This window comes from Ptiloglossa arizonensis, chromosome 1 (genome assembly GCF_051014685.1).
Source record: "Ptiloglossa arizonensis isolate GNS036 chromosome 1, iyPtiAriz1_principal, whole genome shotgun sequence".
Lineage (NCBI taxonomy): Eukaryota > Metazoa > Arthropoda > Insecta > Hymenoptera > Colletidae > Ptiloglossa > Ptiloglossa arizonensis.
Window position 1 is genome coordinate 16401987 of NC_135048.1, and position 19308 is coordinate 16421294.

Sequence of the window (19308 nt, forward strand, 5' to 3'; positions counted from 1 at the left end):
ATTTTGAATATATTTTTCTTTCTACTATTTATGATGTATAGATAATAATATTATTAAATATTTATAAATATTTTTTATTATATAAATAATTTTTAAAAATAGAAATTTTTTTTAAGCTTGTGTGAAAAGTGTTCTACTTGGTACAAAGTCATGAGTGCTAATAAATTATGATGCAATTAAATTGTATAAATCAAGAATGATTGTAGTAGGTACATTACTCACATAGTTGGTAACAAATATTAATCTTTATTTAACGTGTATATTATATTCATAAATAAAAGTATTATTTTAGTTATATGAATAAGAGATTGGTGCTCCTGGGGATAAAAGTTAATGGCACTAATTGCCAATAAGGTCACGTATATAAACAATTGCCCTAATCTAAACATATTTTAGGTCTGCATTATTTGTTCGTAACTCCATTAAAAACTTATGCTTACTTAATCATAAGAAAGGATTGTTCGAATTTCTTGTCATGTTGCTCACACCAGAACCAACCTGAAAAAGCTTATATATGCTTAAATGTATTTAAAAAATTAAAAAAGAAAAACGAAGAAAAGAAAAGACACTAAATATGTACCATGAAAGGATTTGCATGATATGCTGGAAGAGTGGGTTGCCACACTTTGTTTGTCATTAATTGACTAAACTGAATGACATCTCTATTACTGGATGGTCCAATACCTACCCATTGAGGGTCTAAAATATTTATACTGTTTAATTTATTTAAAAATTTTCATATACCGTATTTTATGCTATCAAAATAAGAACTTACCATTATTCATAGGAAATTGTACTGGTTTAAATGGATTAATAGGATTACATAGAGAGGTATCAATTGATTGTGTATTATTATTGACTACATTGGCTGATGGTCGCCATAAATCACCAGTTGCAAAAGGATTTGAGATTACATGTGTAGTTTGATTTCCTACACTCCAAATTGAATTTGAAGCTGAAAAATAAGCAATAAAATAATTTTTTAATGTACTAATACAGTAAATTAATAACAGAAATTATACGATTACCATTATTAGCATTCCATGTAGGTGTATTTAATGTTGTAGTATCATCTTTTAGTTGAGTTTGTTTCATTAAAGAATCTAAGTCTTTCAGTGCCGCATAACGATCTTCTGATGGTGGCATATATGCTCCATTTGCATTCGTTGTATTTATGGAATTTCCTGTAGTCTGATTAAATGGACTTGATGATTCAACATCTAAATAAAGAGTAAAACATTGATATTAAAATTATATTACATTAATCCATACAGAAAAGTATAGAATATTTTCTTAATTTACTTGTATTTTTTGAACTATTAAAAATAGGATTGTTGTCAAAATTGGCAAAGAATGGCTGAGGTACGATTGGTTGACTGTGTTTGTTCGTAGGCATTGTAGTAGTAATAAATGGGTCAGGAACTTTGCTGAAATCAGCTACAAAATCTGTCGAAAAATTATTAGAATTAACTGACTCAGAATTGTTTGTTTTCTGAGCTGATATAGGAGATAAAGTAGACGTCCCAGAATGTGGAACCCTTGGAATGTTTGTTTGAATTGACAATTGTGATTTTTGATTTGCCATGGACGGATCCAAGTAATATCTTTTAAGTTCGTATTTTGCACTCATTAGATCTTTCATTTTTTGTTCATCTTTTGTATCTAAGGTTTGAGAGGAATTTGGATTCATCAAGCCTAACCATATCCTCCTGCAGTATTCGTTACCACGTTCCCTTATAAAATCTATTTCCTCTTGTGTAAATGTTGCCATAGAAATAGATTTTACTCTATGTGGTGGTGTCAAGCCCCGCCTGCAATTATAAACAAAGCTACTGACAGAAATGTTTATTTCCCCATGAATGAATAGAACCTTCCATTTTAAAATTAGTCGAATTTATCTTTATTTCTAATTTTATTTATTCTAAAAAGTTATTATAAGTATTTAAAAATAAATTGCTGCAAACCTCATTACAATGATAGGAATTAAATTAGAATTAGAACTGTAATAAAATAAAATATCCTAACCATAGATATTATAAACTTAACCACAATAAAACTGGTTTATTCTATCAACAATGTTTCTGAATAGATGAATCTTAACTTTTGTATTTTAATATAATATTAAATCATTTTCTGTTTATTAAGAAAATTTTTACATATGTAATTGACATTTTACTTTTACCTAATTTATTAATATTTATTTTGCAATATGTACAGAATATACAGCTCTTGGCGACCAAACAATTCAAAATAATCTTTAAAATAGTCTTTACTTTATTTAAATAACTCAACTACTTTATGAAAATGAATATTTATATAGTTTATATAATTTTTAAAATAAATTACAAAAGAAAATCATATTTTGAAAAGCCAATATATATTCTTCAATTTCAAAATCATCTTATTATTATTAATCTTTTATGATTCAATATTTTATAAAAAAAAATGTTATACATCAAACAATAAATCAATGAATTGTTTTTATTCTAATTAACATACAGAATATTAAATCTCTTGAACTTTGATATACAATTTATATTATATATTGAAAGCTGTTCACTTTTGTACTTAATTATATAGAACATTAATTAAATTGATAGATAATTTGAAATTAAAAAATATTTACTGTTCACATTTATATATTGAGTGTTGTATTATTGTTTTCACAAAATAATCTTTTATAATCAATATATATCACTATGTAGCGATCAAATTAATTATTTTGTAAACATTGCAACTCAGCTACTGATTTTCTTCATTACATGTAAATGTAACATTTTGACCATTGATAACAAGAACTACGCACAAAGAAAACACTGATACTGATAATGTATTAACTTCCTGACTGCGAACGCGAACGTTCAACAATGACTCATAATCTCCTGTACAAATCGGTAGTAAAATGTGTTCATCGCACGTGTTTCAACAGAATTTAATTATTCACTTGTACAAACAATAATATTTTATTTTTTTATTAATAACGGAACAGCCTGTCCAATGCATTGAAAACGTTGACACTTGGTTAATGTTAGTCTAGAACTTTTGATCGCTAAAAATCGTACAAGAAAACTACAGTGCCAATCTTGCTCATGACACGAAGAAATGATAAGTAAAACAATTGTAATGTCAATTTAAATAATGAAGAAGACTTGGTACACTTTGTTGGCTTCTTACAAGTAACGAGTACTTACAGCATACCAGAACAAGAGGTACAGACGAATGAACCGATTGTCATGTTGACGTAAGTCGGACCTCGCTGATGGCAGTCGAAACATTCTTTGTTACCGGGTTGCGAGACCAGCTCGCGTAATATTTTCAAATTCTTCTCGTCTTGCTTTCTCTTCGCGGACGCCATCATATACGAAGATACTTTATAATTCCAAACGGAACAGAGACTCCTTTCGTGGTCTGCTTGCGGAACTGACTCAATTTTCTGTCACGACAACCGTACGTGTTCCGTAATACATTCTAAAAATGTTTCGCGAGAAAACGGATCAAACACAAATCACGTTTGCAACAACTTTAAGGTACATTTTCAATTATTGGCATCACATTTTTACATTAGAATACATGAGTTTATTGGTTAATTTCTATGAATTGAAAACAAGACAAATTGAAGTTCATTTTAAATTGTGAATTGAAATGGTCTCATGTGAAAAAACTTTGATTTATATTTAAACTTGTAATTAATTTTATTTCACTATAAAAAATATAAATAAATAAACAAAGATAAACTTCAAAATACTTCTCTATGTTTATAAATTATTTGAAAATGTATTCACTTCTGATGGTAATGTTAAATTATTTTATTTTAGAATTAGGAAAAATAAAGTCAAATTAAACTGTACATTAAAACGTAAACTGTTTTACGATTAATTTTATCCAAAATGAATGGATAAAGTTTATCCAGTAGGTCGGAGGCAAGATTTGACATCTATACTAAACTTATATTACGTTAATATTATAAATCGAAGAATTTATCACATAAAATATGGTAAAATTATCTATTTAAAATATTCATAGATACCGTACTTGTTTTCAAATATAAATGCGTAGATTGGGTCACCTTAAATATCTGACAAAAGATATACATATCTACAAGTGATTTAATTAGAAAATTCATAAAAAAAATAATTGTGAAAATTCAGTTATGACACTCATTAAAAGCGTTTCGTTATTTATTTTGATTTATTATGATTATAAAATTGCAACATATTTTGAACTAATAGTTAAAGAAACAAAAGTCTATTTCTAGTAAATGTAAAACTAGTTGATAATAACTATGTTAGAAGTAGATTTTTTATTTCTATTTATAAATTAGATATTATAGGGTACATAAGCTTTTCTGTGCCAATTACACAGCCAATTTCGTTACAGTATGAGCAAAATAATTTTCGGATGGTGGGCAGTCAAGGTTAATGTGCATATACGTGTATAATACTAGTCAAAACAGTTTTACTATTTCAGTCGCCACCTTCGAACGTGTTATCTCTTATTGCATTGAAGAGTGTAATATATTAAAGATTTCTATTTCACTCTATTGCGATTTCATTTTACGCAAGGCAGAAAATGATAGTTTTAAAAGAACAAATAAAAAGAATTGTTATTATATGATTATATGCATTGTCAAATAATAGAACCAATTCAAAGGAAGTTTGAACTTGCTTGTTTTGAATAAGATGACATCCCTTGCGACGACACCCACAAACACAAAGAGGTTTAGAATTTTTTATATTTCGCTAGAAAACATGGTTTAAGATATAATTAATTGCTTTTAATTTTAATATATTCATTTTAAATAAATACATATTCTTATTAATGTTTGATTTTTTAGATTTTCCCAAATCAGAAATGTACGCCAGGGTAGTGTTATTGATTTAGATATTGACATGTTTCTTAAAATTTCAAATTATGAAGACACAGTGAGACAACTTGATATTTATTATGGAATTGGTATAAATATTAATTTTCATATTATATTAAGATTAAATTTATATAATTATGACGTATACAAATACATGATTTTTAGTTAAGAGACAATTATTGCGTTACCAGAGTTGCATAACAGGTTTGTTTCCACAAATTTCAAATGATGAAGTAGTGGGAAGTGTACGAGAAAGTATTTATTGTGCTGCTGCTATATGGAGTTTATATCAAGCATATAGGTAGTTGAATGAATTAAATATGTTTTATTATTAATTACTATATATAATATTGCACATAATATTATCCTTTTAGACGTATAGATGATGATCGTGGAAAATCATATGAACTTGGACAATCAGCTGTAAAATGTATGCGTGGAATTTTGGAATGTTGGGTAAAGCAGTCTTCTAGAATAGAATTATTTAAACGCAATCAATGCAATCGCTTTGCGTTGCATTGTAAATTCCATTTATATACTGGTGATATGATTTTTAATGATGCTGCCTATAATCACTTGCAAGTAATTATAATATACAATAAAAATAATATTTACATATTAAATATGTCCATGTTAAATGTTAAAGATTTTATTCAAAACAATTAAAGATATAAAATATATTTTTTCTATTATACATATAGGATATCTAAATTACAAAATTTGAATTTGAATGAGACATGATTTAAGATCACCATACATAATTTAAAAGATATAATGATAATTATATTTTATATTAGCATTGAGTATATTTAATGATATTTATAAACATTATCTGAAGTTGAATTTGTTTTATTGAATATTCTAAAAATATTTAAAAAAATGTAGAGTTTGATGAGAATTACCTAGCCATTTGAATAGTATGAAACATACATTACATCATACCTTAGCTAATCTGCTATAGTATAAATGTACATACATATTTCCAATTTTTTATCAAAGCAGTTGTCTTTAATTTATCTCTGTCTTTGATATTTGTTCAAATTTGTAATTTTATTTTAAAAAGTGTTCAACTATGTGAAAGAGCTTACTCTGGATGGTTGGCTAGCACTAGAAAAACTCATTGCTTAATGAATTAAATATGTAAAATTAGAAGGAACACTTCTTGCATAATGCAGAAGGTTAACAAATTAAATAACACCTATAATGTAAATAATGTTTTTGTATAATATACAATAAAATTAAGTACATTTTATGGTTTCCAATGCATTTGAAGAGAGTAGCTTGTAATATGTTATGGTAATATAATGGACTAATATGTGCATTTGGATTATTAATATTACTTTGTATTTCTTATAGATTGATATTGTTTCCCTTTACTTGATATTCTTGGTACAAATGATTTCTTCAGGATTGCAAATTATATATACTCAAGATGAAGTGGCATTTGTACAAAATCTAGTATATTATGTGGAAAGAGCATATCGCACACCAGATTATGGTATGTGGGAACGTGGTAGTCGATACAATGATGGTACACTTGAAATACACGCAAGTTCAATTGGTATAGCTAAAAGTGCTCTCGAAGCTATCAATGGATGTAATTTATTTGGAGAAAAAGGAGCTTCTTGGTCAGTCATATATGTTGACATTGATGCTCATAATCGAAATCGTAGTATTTTTGAAACAATGCTTCCAAGAGAATCCAGTTCTAAGGTAAAGAGTATACTTATAAAGAAATATTTCATGTTTGTACAAAGTATTTGTTAGTATTGAAATTATAAATATATTATCCACATATAGAGTGTAGACACAGCTTTACTATCAACAATATCTTTTCCGGCATTTGCCACTCATGAAGAGGTATTGTACAATGAGACAAAGGCAAACATAGTTCGAAGATTAAAAGGCAATTATGGTTTTAAGAGATTTGGGAGGGATGGATATAAAACAGTCTTAGAAAACAAAGATCGTCGTTATTACAAATCTGGTGAAATCAAGGTCTCTGATGTATTTGATTGTTAGTACAATCAATCGTTATTTCTAAAAATCTATTTAACCAAATTCATTACGTTTGTAATCCTGTTTCATATAATTTTACTAACTTTTTATAACAATAACAATTTACTATAAAAAAGAAAATACTTTTCTGCTATAGGAATTTGATAATATAGAGTGCGAGTGGCCACTATTTTACATTTTTATGGTCATAGATGGTGTTTTTAAAACCTTACCAGAGCAAGTAGAAGAATATCAGAATTTGTTAAAGGAACGAATACATAAAGATGTCAATGGAGGTATATCAATAGATAATTAATTTGAGTTTAATAATGTAAGACGTTATTATAATATTACAATTAAATAGATCCTGTAATACCTATGTATTACTATGTACCTGAGGAAAACTTGGAAGCAGAAAGAAATGATCCTGGTAGTACTTTTCGAGTAGCAAGCAATGAAGGAAGAGGACAAAGAGGTTCAACAGATACTGAGCTTGCTCCTATGTATTTATGGAATCAAGCTATGTTTATAATCGCACAATTACTTACTGCTGGTCTGTTGCATATCAATGAATTAGATCCAATTAGACGGTATCTTCCTTCATACAATAGACCACGAAAAGCTGGAAGGTATTCAGCTTTTCAAGTAAGTAAGAATACATTTTCTTTAATTCCACTAAATTAATTATTTGTACAAATTATTTTGCATATGTTTATCCCATACAGGCTAAACCCAGTATTGTAAGTAAATGATAATATATGTATGTGTAGTATGGTACATTTTGCATTGATTTTATTTTAGTGTTTGAGAATTAGATCAATAGATTGGTTATTTTTTGAATAATAACGTATTTGAAGCTTTCAAGCTAAATAAATCATAATACGTGCTTAGTATTGATATGTTTTGTATTGATTTTACTTCACTAGTTGAGTCACTATTGTTTTAGTATCAGATTGATAACATTTATTGTGTAATATATACATATTTGAAGCTTTCCAATAATGCATCTGTGCATGAAGCTTGAATCAAGGCATGATTTATTTTGCTCTTTTCTTATGATGTCTGCTGGAACTATCTTACCTTCCTTTCTCAATGATTATTCTTTGCAATGAGACAATGTATGACTCTTTTTAAAGATTCTTTTTAACATTTTTGATTTCATTATTTTTAATACATTAAGGAAGAAGGAAATCGATTATATTAATCATTAATAATTTTAGCAATATTTTTACTATACTATAATAAAGCATGATTTATCTATTACAAAATTTCTGTATATCAGGGTACTCATACTGATCTTGTAGTACAAATCGTTCTTATTGCTGAGTCTATGCGATTACAAGCTATGATGGCAACATATGGTATACAAACACAGACTCCGCATGAGGTGGAACCTGTTCAGATATTATCATCTATGCAATTAGTGAAAGTATATGAAAAATTAGGAGTGAATAACAAATTGAATTTACAAGGACGACCGGCTAGACCAATTGGGTCTCTAGGTACAAGTAAGGTATGTTTAGGGCATAGAATAAAGACTTTGAACAAAAATTCAAAATTATATTTTGCAGGTTTATAGAGTATGTGGCATGACAGTACTTTGTTATCCTCTGATATTTGAAGTATCAGAATTTTATCTCTACAGAGATATGGCTCTGTTAATCGATGACATTAAAACTGAACTTCAGTTCGTGGGTAAATATTGGCGGCTTTCAGGTCGACCTACTGTATGTCTTCTAATACGAGAAGAACATATGAGGTATCTATGAATTTGTACTATAGTTTCAGTCAATATAGTATCTATGAAAGATCGCTAAAATTTTTTTTGCTTTAGAGATCCACAATTTAAAGAAATGCTTGATCTCTTTGCAATGCTAAAAAAAGGATATTGTGATAAAACGAAAGTACGAATAGGTCGACTACAAAATCTCATTTCCTCTTCATGTATTGGTAATTAATATTTGTTAATCATTTAATTACGTTTACTAAGTAATTAGTAATTAATTTTTTTTATGTAGAACATTTGGATTTTATAAATACTGTAGAAACAGATTTTGAACTTACCCAGTTCAAGCAGTTAGAACACGATTATATTGGATATCAAAGTCTTACAGATGTGCCTAAGGCTTTAACTTATGCAGAGGATATAAAAGACTATTCTGTAAGTTTTTACAAGTGAGCAACTACTTACATTTATCTTAATTATTTCACATTTCAGCATTATATGGCTGAGCCACTGTACAACATATTAAGTGAAATTCGTAATAATAAAAGTCTTTATGCTTTATGCCAACTTTATGGTATTTTATTACACCGGGAGGGTATTTATTATGAAATTAATGGAATAACAGGTACTACTTTATGTATTTAAAAATAACATATTTTATGATATGTTGTAATACTATACCATTCACTTCAATCACTATTTTATTTTAGTTGGTGATCACTTAAGGTCATTATATCAACATGCTGGCTGTCTCAGATATTGGATGGTTGTCCGCTATTGCAGTAGCTTATTGAATCATACTGTGGATAGTATCAGCCCTTTTATAACAGGTGTTCTTGTTAAAGGAAAGCAGGTAGTATATAATTGCATATTTACCAAAATATTTAGTTATTAACCAGTGCTTCAGCTCTTGAAAATCTTATTTATCACTAATATTAGATAACAGTTGGAGTAATTGGACAAGAAGAAACAGTGTTTGATAAACCAATGACACCAACAGAAATTCAGTCAGTCATGTATTCTACAATTCAACCACATAACGTGGTACAAGCTGTGCTTCAACAAGAGGTTTTATTATATTGTGGTAGACTTATTGGAAGAAATCCAGAAATGTTTAGAGGAATATTAAAAATTCGTATTGGGTACATAATGAAATTTATATTATGAACATTGGTTCAAAAAAGAAATATCTCGAATAATATTATTACTAAATATTGTTCATATTTACAGATGGGTTTTAGAAGCAATAAAGGTTTACTTACAAATGTTTGTTAAAAATCCCAAACCAATTGAAAATTATAGTCCATATGAAATTCGTCAATTTCTAATAAAAGTATTAACGGTAAAAGATTGGGCTAACAGTGAATGGTATATTACTTTATAATTTTATGTTCAATATTTAATAATTCATAATTTTACGTAAATTAATGTATAGTATGTACTATAGCCTTACAGTTTTGGGACGCAGAAAAATTGAAGGTTGCTTATGCAGAGTACCTGCACATTTCTATAATCATGTTTGGGAAGTACTGATGCGTTGCCCGAGTGGCATTTGTATTAATGAACAAGAATTGCCTCAACAACCCACTCTCTCTAATATGACTCGTTCAGAACTTACGTTTGCTTTACTTGTGGAATCATTACTTCACCATATACAATCACCAGAATATCGCCAAATCATTGTAGAGGTACTTTTTTTAAACGTTGCTATTTAACAAATACCATTTTATAAAATATCGTAAGAGTATCGAATTTACATAATATTCTTGATATTGGATAAATGTTTTTTACAACATAGTTCGATGATATTTTGTTCTTAATGCGTGCCTCAATAAAAAAGTTGAGAACTGTTATAAATATAACGCTATTAAAACAAAACCCTAAACAATTCAATTACTGTAATATTTTACTGTAATATTTTACTGTAATACTTTTCACAGCTACTTACTATAGTATCAACAATTTTACTTCGAAACCCAGAATTGAGTTTTCAGAAACAATTAAACCTTAACAAACTCGTTGAAGATAGTTTCTTAATGTACTGTAAGGTGTGTATATAACTACATAAATTAATTATAATTAAATTAATTATTGTAAAACAACGTATTCTTTCAGGATCATAATCTGGAGAAAACAACTGATAAATCAACTTTCTTTTCTGCTGATTATTCATTAACTACAGGTTATCTTGCTAGGGCTGTAGTTAATAATGTGCTAACTGGAGGATGTTTTTCAACTAATTATGACATTAATGATGCAATTGAAAATAGAGAAACGTGCAAAATTTCATAGTTGTATAAAATGGTTTTTCGTAAAAATAGAATATATCGTTTGTAAATGCATTGAACAAAATTATATTTATATAACAATATTGCCATAATTTCTAAATATATGTATATTTCTTAAATAAAGAAGGCTGTTTTTTATAATTATATCAAGATTATAAAAAATACTAATACCTTTGTCTACAAATTTATATTCATATACTAATTAGAGTATACAATCATACATTAGAAAATTAAACGAAATTTTACACAACTGTACAAATTTAATTACATTATTGAAAATCACCTTTTAGCAAAATTAGTGTCCATTGCTCGTCCAGATCGTTGTATATTATTTATATTGGCTTTTATTCTAGATGCAATAGTACCTACTTCGGCAGCAGCTGCTAAGTGCTTTCTAACAAAATCTTGATTATAGTCTTTGCCACTATCTATTTCTTTCTTTTCTTCCTCACTGTATTTTTTAACATTTTTCTCTCTTTCTTTATCTCTCCATGTTGCATTTGCTATCATTTCTTGTCTACGTTTTTCCTTCTCTTCTTCTGTAAGATGTTTCCTTTTAGAATTCCACTTATCTTTATGTTTTTCTTGAATTGCTTCAGAAGGTGACTTAAAATGAATCATTCTTTTATGATCTAATTTGTTTGAAGCATATATGTCCTCAACACTACTTCTATTATAATATCTGCTTTTATGAGAATTATTTTCTCTATCACGAGAAGTTCTTGAATAAAAATCTACATTTTTGTTATGTATTCTACTCCTTTTTTTGTGAATTATACTGTCACTTCTTTCTGTGCTTGAACTATGATTTCTGACATATTTCTCATTCACCTTTTGCTTTCTACTTTCTACTTTATCAGCTTTTTCTGTATATTTTTCTTTATGTTTTTTAATCTCAGCATTATCTTTACTTTTGCTTACCTTTTTTTGTTTATATTTTTCTGTACTTTCATTGCTTAAACTTTCTTCATTACTGCTTTGGAATTCACTGCTAGAATTATCATTTTCCTTTTTTAATTTTCTCTTCCGTTTATATTTAACCTCCTTCATTGATTTTATTAAGTCTTTATCATTAATTTTGTCCTTCAACTGTTTGTATTTAGCAGCTAATAACATATCCAATTGTGTTTCATCATCACTATCTGTATCTTGTCGATGTTTTTTCTTCCTTTTCTGTTTCTTTTCAATTTTTCTCTTTTTCGATTGTTGTTCTAGCTAAACAATAAAATATTAATAGTCATTAAATAAATAAAAAACCTTTATTAATAATACAAATTGAATTTTTATTTACCAATTGTCTTAATTGTTTTAATTTAACAGGATTTTTAAGTAATTGATTTCTTGTTTCCATCTCTTTCTTTTTTATAGCATATAGAGGATCTTCCTGCATCTTTCTTGCTAAGTCAACTTGTTCATTACCAGAAAAGAAACGTAATGAAGGTGGTATACATTCTGAAAATATAAATAAGTCATTTATGAAACTAAAGTATATACTAAATATTAATCAATAAAGGTTACAACAGATGTATACATAAAGTTTATAGTGTAAAGTACCATGTTCAACATGATTTCTAGGCACATGATTTACTTCGGCATCTTTTTCTGCTTGGACCATTTGTTCAAAAGATTTATCAATTGGCCGTCCAAGTAAATATTCTTCTCTGTTGATTAACTGATTTGGTCCTTTGTACATCCAATCCAATTTTTTGTCATCTTTTTTTTCTATTACTCCCTGTTCCTCTGCATACTTTTTCATATCCTCTCTATCTTTTTCCATTTCTATTTCTTTTTTTAATTCAGCTATCTTTTTCTTCTCTTGATTTTGCTGTTGCTCTGCCTTCCAAACTTTTTCTATATTTTTCATAGTAGATGGGTGCCATGATTTTTTCAAATTCTGCTTTAAAAAATTGTTAGTTTTATTAAATAAATGTTCTATGCAGTTTATATTCTTATTTATACAATGAAATACTTGAATTGTGATTTAACTTACCAAATCACCTCCACCCATTTTTGTAACGAATTCGTGATGAAACCCGTTTTATTATTATACCATTTACATTAATATTTTTAATCCCAGCTTATCCATTGATTAAAAAAGCGCAAACAAAAATATTCTCTCAATTATTTTTGAAATTAAATTTATATATGTTTATAAAATACTTTATAAAATGTTCTCTTAATATATACAAACATTAATCACGATTTTTAGTATAAACTATACAAGACACAATACAACACAGAATGGTCTCTAATCAAAGAGATACATTTTTGGATGACAATATGATTCTATACCCAGGACCAGAAGCAATGGTTCCTGTTGTGAGAAAGGAAAGTCACCAGCGTTTGCATTAACCAAGATCTGTCTTTTTTGTCAACAGGCATCTTGATTGGTGCAAACGCTGGTGATTTTTCATTCTTACGGCATGACTCTTATTCTCTATATGCAAAAAGAAAACGTTAAAGGTAGGAAGAATTGTAATAGATTTAACTAGGGACAATCTACAATAATTTACAAAATCCTTAGAATCACTTAGGCTGAAAAATGTACGCTATTGTGCGGAGATAACTTCAAGATCAGGTGAAAACGACATTTAGAGAATTTAGGTAAAAGCAAAATTTAAAGGCAAATACTATTTTATATAGATTATCTTTACACGATCCAATTTACGTCGCAGTTAACATCGAATTATATCAATCTAATAAGGACTGTAGAAACTCAAAATCGCTTGATGAAGCTCCGTAAGGTTATTTAGAGTTATATCAATATTAAAGAAACGCGTAAACATTTCAATATTATTCAATATAACTTACATAGTGAGATATATCCTTTCATACATAAAAATGTGACATTTTGTATACGTATTAAATCATCCAGTGATAGTATCGGGCAAATCTAATCTTTATTATTATTAAATGGGTAAAATATTTTCGATTCTATATCTACCTACGAAGTTTTATTAAAATTCAATCGTCACATTTCACATGGCTCTCTTATAAGACATGACTACAATCGGCTGAATCGGGTAACACATTTGACTGCGTGAACGTTGTATATACGAATATAATCGAGCAAATCAAATAAAGTGACAATCGACCAGGTGACTTGGGCAACTGTATCTGGTTAGATGAACCAGGTAAAGTGATATCATTGTCGGGTGAGTAGTATAATATGACAATCGAGCGATCGTTTTTTGCAACATATGTCCATTGCAAAACGTTAGTGTAAACAGTCGACAATGTATACTGTTAAAAAATTACATGAAATTTTCCAATAGAGGGCGATCTGAATGATATTTTTTACGTGTATGTGGAAGTTTTCCTAGTGGATTTGAGTTTCATCACGATTTAGAATCTATGCTCGTAAGTTAGAATGATTTGAACAGTTGGAGATGTCAAATATGACATAGCAGTATGATGTAACAAAGTGTTGAGCAAAGTGTATATACGCCTAAGTAATCCAATTAAGAGTTTTTTACATGTAATGAGTAGTACACATGAAAATTCGTGGACTTGGATAGAGTACTTGGCGGAAACAATCAATACATTTATACATGGCGTAGTGAACATAGTATCTACAACTTTTGGATTAACGTTTAATTCGACCGATTTTGTTATCGATGATGAACTCAGACAAAAGTTGTCTGATTATTTTCATGAATTTTTAACCTTACTGGCATTCGACGACTTTCAATTGCAGTTACTAAAAGTTTTCTTGTTCACATTTATTAGTATCCTGGCTCTGATTTTCATCGCGTGGCATATTTACGGCGCTAGAATTTCTGAACAATTTATGGAACCAAGTAAGAGAATTTACATTTTTTTTCTTGATGTATATATATGCATCGTAAAACAATTTTTAAAGGTTTTTATGTGTATTTATGATACTAAATACAGAAAATTAATTTTATTGTATTTCTTTTTCTCCGTTAAGAACATTACAATCAATTCTCATTAAGGATTATAAGTAAGTAGGCTGGCGTGAATCAATGGCAAGCAGAATAGTTATAATTACTGGCAATTGATTTATAAGATAGATTTTGATTTTGATATAAATACATTGTGAAGTTCCAGAGGATAATATCTTTTTAGTCTTCGTATTTGTACTGTAGTATCCAACAGTTGAGCGATCAAAGCTTTAGAGGACTTTCATCAGTTTTGCAATAGTTTTGTTGAATCTATGCTTGTCTTCGAGTAGTCTACTTTAGTGCCATATTCCTATGAGTTTACATTTTTCTGAAAGTTTTCTTTCTATGTAGTTTGAATAGGATTGATTACTTATAAATTCCCGATTGGTTAATGAAGAATGGATTGCATTTATTATGTTGTTGCTGAAATGTTCCACTATTGCATCAATAACAATGTCTGTTCTTAACGACAATGGGGTTGATAAGGATCTGTCAAAGGCTTTGCTAAATTCGTGCCAGTTTGTAAATTTGTTGTGGATTTATCAGTTTGGTCAGTTTTCAATAATCAATTAATTAATTACTCTAATGACGGGTGTGTGATCTCAGGAAAGTTTTAATGAAGAGTTGATTTGGGTGTAATTAAAGAAATATTTTTTATCACAAAATAATCTAATAAATTGAGAAATTTGTTTGGACAAAGTTCATTGCTTATAAATCTAATCTAATCGGGTTCAATATGTGAAAGTAAAAATCTTTGTCAGGAACTATCATAAAATTTAATAAATACCATCTTTTAAATTTGTTACTTTCTTTAAAAAAAGGGATTTGCAAAACATAATTAAATAAAATTCACCTTTCATTGTGTGTGATCCATGGTGAATTAAAAACTTTTTTCTGAGAAAAAGAGATGTAATAATAGATTATTATAATATTTTTTCTTTTATAGATCCTATACCAGAGGATTGTGATTCTTCATCAGGAGAATAAAAATAAATATTATTTGATGTAGGTAATTAATTTAAGTAAAGCAATTGTGAATATAGTTATTATAATTATATTTCTGAGCATTATAATTAAAATATATAAAACTTTTTATTTTGTTATAGGTTTCCTATTTAAGTAAATATACAAAGATTGTTTTAATAACAAGGACACCTCAATAATAAAATTAACTTACTTGTCATAATTTATTGCAATATTGAAATAATTAACAAAAATGGCAGAAAAAATTAAAGCATTCTTTCAAAAGAAGAAATTAAATGCAAAATTCATGAATGCTGGAAAAGGATACAGGTAAAATTTTGTTTAACATAGCAATATTTTTTAATCACAAATACTACCCTTGTAATAGCAGTAAATGCAATTATTGTACAAATAATTTACAATAATTAACATATATTTGTCGTTAGCTTTCAGATCTTAAATAGTATACCTGCAACTGTTTATTACTGTTATATACAAGTCTTAGAGTTAAATCATTGTGTTTTTGAAAATATAATTTTCTATTTTTTCTGTTATTAGTTCTTTCAAAACTATTATAGGACATGTACAATGTTGTACTTTTTTATTTTGTATTTTATTTTTTTTTATTTTGAATATTTTACAATATTCAATTATAGACCTTACACTGTAAATTATGTTTTGATTTTGCGAGCTTATCATTATACATATACTTTTATAATAATTGTCTAAAATAAATCTTAGTATTACAGTTAAATAAGGTACACTTTAACATTTATGCAATAGTATTTAATCACAAAAATAGGTTTATAGATAGATGCAAATGCTTATTTTACAGTTATAAAAAAAAATATAGAAAAACTAAAAATATTTATTCTTCAAAAATATACAAGATAAGAAAACAAGAAATATATTCTTCAAGAATATAACAAATACAAAATAAATATTGAAATAAAAGTTATGTTTATAGTGTACAACATTATCCTAAGTTCAAGACTTGCATTTTTGTGTCTATCCAGGAAGGGTGAATATCCTTCTGAAATTTCAAACATATCACAATTGTAATAATTTTATTACACAATTAAAAAATTTATTTTTGTGTATATGATTAAAATTGCATGATTTTATTTAATTAAAAACTATTATATACAGATTAACGGATACAACTAGCAGTACTGTATCTACATTGACTTCAGTAAAACCACCAGAAAGAGTAGAACCTGCAGACGAAGCTAGAATAGCAGGACAAGCTGCTATAGCAAGAGTGCAAGCAAAAGAAAATAAAACTAAATTTAACAGGTGAGTTATATGCAAATTAGTCATTCTTTTTGTATTTTTTAATGTGATAGTAATTAAACAAAAAATAAAAGCTACATTGCTTTCAGATCATATGCAGCTATAAAGGCACAAGTAAAACGAGAATTAGAACAGGAAAAGGAAGCACAGCAGAAATTGAAAATGACTACTACAGAATCAAAAGAATCAACTGAAGATACAACCAAAGATAATCCTTTGTTAGCTGTTGTTGATGTATATTATCGTTGTCCATATTTATCCGATGAAATATTATCAAAAGACGAATGGGAGAAAAAAATAAAAGTATTTTTGCATGAACAATTAAAAGGAGAAGAAGCAGGCCTAACAGCATGTTTAGTCATACAGAGTTGCAATCCTAACAGGGAAAAAATTAACAGTTGTATTGAAACACTTGGAAAGTATTTAGAAAACATCATAAATAATCCAGAAGCAGAAAAATATAGAAAAATTAGGATGCATAATAGAATATTTCAAGTAATATTATTCTTTTTATTACATTTATAAGTAAAGAAATCTTTTATTTCCTTGACTTTTGTATCATAAATATATGAAAATAATTATATACAATAATACAATACAAAGTAGTAGTATAAATTCAATAAAATAGTCATAAAATATATTTTGAACAAACAGAAAAATGCAAAAAGATCTGTTTAAATATTTATGGAAGAAATTATCTTTTTCACATTTTTGTTTTTGTTTCTAATAGTAAAAATTGCACTTTATATTCGTTATTTTATAAGTATATTATTAAAATTTAAACAAAAATTTATATATTCTTGTTGGTAATCAGATTCTGGAAATGATATAATCATATAACCAAAGAAAAAATTTCTTATTTTGTATTTTATTGCATTGATCTTATTATCATACAAATATTAAGTTCCTACCATAAAAATAATGCTTACTATTAAAAAGAACAATCATTTGATTATTTAAACATTTTATTTAATATTTTACAACATATTTCAATATATTTCAATGTTTATTTCAAAACTACTTCTTTTATTTTATATTTTCCAGAAATTAATATATATTAATTAGTTTATTTATTTTGAATTTTGTACTAAGAAATCGAAGGTTTCTACTACTTTTCTTTTATCATAGATTTAAGTATATTTCTAAAATATTAATATATAATTATTACTTTAAAGGAGAAAGTGCTACCAATAGAAGGCGCGTTGGACTTTCTAAATGCTGCTGGTTTTCGACAGATGAAGTTGTTGAATAATGATATAGAGGAAGATTTTTTAGTTTGGAGTCCAGAAAATTATAATATCGAGGATGTTGTCATGTTAATGGAGGCATTAAAATCTGCAGAGCCTATTCCACTCGAATTAGATAGAAACCTCGAAGTATTATTACCTGTTGCAGCAAGCAAGAGAAATCAATTGCCAAAAAGCTTCTTCAATATAACTTTGAAGGAAATAGAAAAAGAACAACAGATTCGGTAATTTTGCATATAATTATTACGACTGAAATGCAAAATGTTATTTAATTAATTTGATTAAATATCCATTTCCATTCATATTAACAGAAGCGAAGCTGTCGAAAGAAGTCAAATGCTGATGACAAAAGCTATGAGAGAAAGAGAGGAAAGACAGAGATGTAGAAAATATAAATTCTCGGTAATTCGTATTAAGTTTCCAGATAACATTATTTTACAAGGAACGTTTTCTGTTCATGAAAAGTATAAAAGTATAGTTGATTTTGTCCACGAAAATTTGGCACATAGCGAAAGATCTTTTCATTTGAGAAAGGCAACTGAAGAACCCTTTAATGATGAATCTTTTGATAAGACATTGCTTGAATTGGTATTATATCCGGCTGTTCTCCTAATATTTTCTTATACGAATGGATCACAAGGAACAAGTGAGACTCAGGGATATTTGAAAGAAGAATTACTTTGTTATGTTCAACCTATTTGAAATCATTATTCATACAATTTGTAATTATTTCGCATCTAATTGCAATACATTGAAAAAAGAAGAAAAATGTGTCATGACTTGATCCATTTCTTTTTAACATAGTGGAAATTATTATAAAATGTTATAGTTTTATTACAACTTTTATAATCATTCCAATTATTAAGTGGATATAAAAATTGATTATTATAGTTTTACAGTTTGAAAAAATACTATGTGCAATAAGGATAAAATTTAAGTTTCTATTTTTCTTTATTTATATATCAACTACAGTGATGTAGTTATTTTTACCATATGTATAATTTTATCCACTTCTAGTTAAATT

The 19308-nt window shown here is 27.5% G+C and overlaps 4 protein-coding genes across 11 annotated transcripts; 2 read left to right on the forward strand and 2 right to left on the reverse strand.

Moving 5' to 3' along the window:
- Positions 1 to 225: 225 nt before the first annotated feature.
- On the reverse strand, positions 226 to 3460 carry Drongo (Arf GTPase activating protein drongo). Of its 2 annotated transcripts, none has more exons than XM_076320588.1 (6): positions 3192 to 3460; positions 1303 to 1811; positions 1029 to 1220; positions 776 to 955; positions 581 to 699; positions 226 to 498 (listed from the first exon to the last, which is right to left on the reverse strand). In XM_076320588.1, the coding sequence occupies exons 1-6, from the start codon at positions 3356 to 3358 to the stop codon at positions 445 to 447; spliced, it is 1221 nt and encodes a 406-aa protein (XP_076176703.1). In that variant the 5' UTR covers positions 3359 to 3460; the 3' UTR covers positions 226 to 444. The 2 variants fall into 2 exon arrangements, with proteins under 2 accessions (XP_076176703.1, XP_076176694.1); XM_076320579.1 differs by having other exon boundaries at positions 226 to 507.
- LOC143151380 (putative phosphorylase b kinase regulatory subunit beta) lies at positions 3062 to 11020 on the forward strand. 4 transcript variants are annotated; one of them, XM_076320482.1, is made up of 21 exons: positions 3062 to 3527; positions 4638 to 4717; positions 4835 to 4953; positions 5030 to 5165; positions 5239 to 5446; positions 6221 to 6577; positions 6665 to 6862; positions 7020 to 7158; positions 7227 to 7507; positions 7588 to 7602; positions 8145 to 8375; positions 8434 to 8621; positions 8697 to 8812; positions 8881 to 9023; positions 9081 to 9213; positions 9299 to 9441; positions 9528 to 9730; positions 9819 to 9956; positions 10036 to 10276; positions 10529 to 10636; positions 10704 to 11020. In XM_076320482.1, the coding sequence occupies exons 2-21, from the start codon at positions 4680 to 4682 to the stop codon at positions 10878 to 10880; spliced, it is 3312 nt and encodes a 1103-aa protein (XP_076176597.1). In that variant the 5' UTR covers positions 3062 to 3527; positions 4638 to 4679; the 3' UTR covers positions 10881 to 11020. The 4 variants fall into 4 exon arrangements, with proteins under 4 accessions (XP_076176597.1, XP_076176579.1, XP_076176606.1 ...); XM_076320464.1 differs by lacking the exon at positions 3062 to 3527 and adding an exon at positions 3977 to 3994; XM_076320491.1 differs by lacking the exon at positions 3062 to 3527 and adding an exon at positions 3977 to 3994 and having other exon boundaries at positions 5239 to 5320.
- On the reverse strand, positions 9859 to 13940 carry LOC143151434 (uncharacterized). Of its 2 annotated transcripts, XM_076320543.1 has the most exons (5): positions 13688 to 13940; positions 12867 to 12953; positions 12431 to 12770; positions 12168 to 12328; positions 9859 to 12091 (listed from the first exon to the last, which is right to left on the reverse strand). In XM_076320543.1, the coding sequence occupies exons 2-5, from the start codon at positions 12882 to 12884 to the stop codon at positions 11156 to 11158; spliced, it is 1455 nt and encodes a 484-aa protein (XP_076176658.1). In that variant the 5' UTR covers positions 12885 to 12953; positions 13688 to 13940; the 3' UTR covers positions 9859 to 11155. The 2 variants fall into 2 exon arrangements, with proteins under 2 accessions (XP_076176658.1, XP_076176652.1); XM_076320537.1 differs by lacking the exon at positions 13688 to 13940 and having other exon boundaries at positions 12867 to 13185.
- On the forward strand, positions 13359 to 19294 carry Gint3 (GDI interacting protein 3). Of its 3 annotated transcripts, XM_076320548.1 has the most exons (8): positions 13359 to 13480; positions 14606 to 14676; positions 15728 to 15786; positions 15888 to 16074; positions 16894 to 17040; positions 17127 to 17532; positions 18213 to 18508; positions 18596 to 19294. In XM_076320548.1, the coding sequence occupies exons 4-8, from the start codon at positions 15998 to 16000 to the stop codon at positions 18984 to 18986; spliced, it is 1317 nt and encodes a 438-aa protein (XP_076176663.1). In that variant the 5' UTR covers positions 13359 to 13480; positions 14606 to 14676; positions 15728 to 15786; positions 15888 to 15997; the 3' UTR covers positions 18987 to 19294. The 3 variants fall into 3 exon arrangements, with proteins under 3 accessions (XP_076176663.1, XP_076176681.1, XP_076176674.1); XM_076320566.1 differs by lacking the exon at positions 14606 to 14676 and having other exon boundaries at positions 13403 to 13480; XM_076320559.1 differs by lacking the exons at positions 13359 to 13480; positions 14606 to 14676 and adding an exon at positions 13510 to 14031.
- The last annotated feature ends 14 nt before the right edge of the window (positions 19295 to 19308 follow it).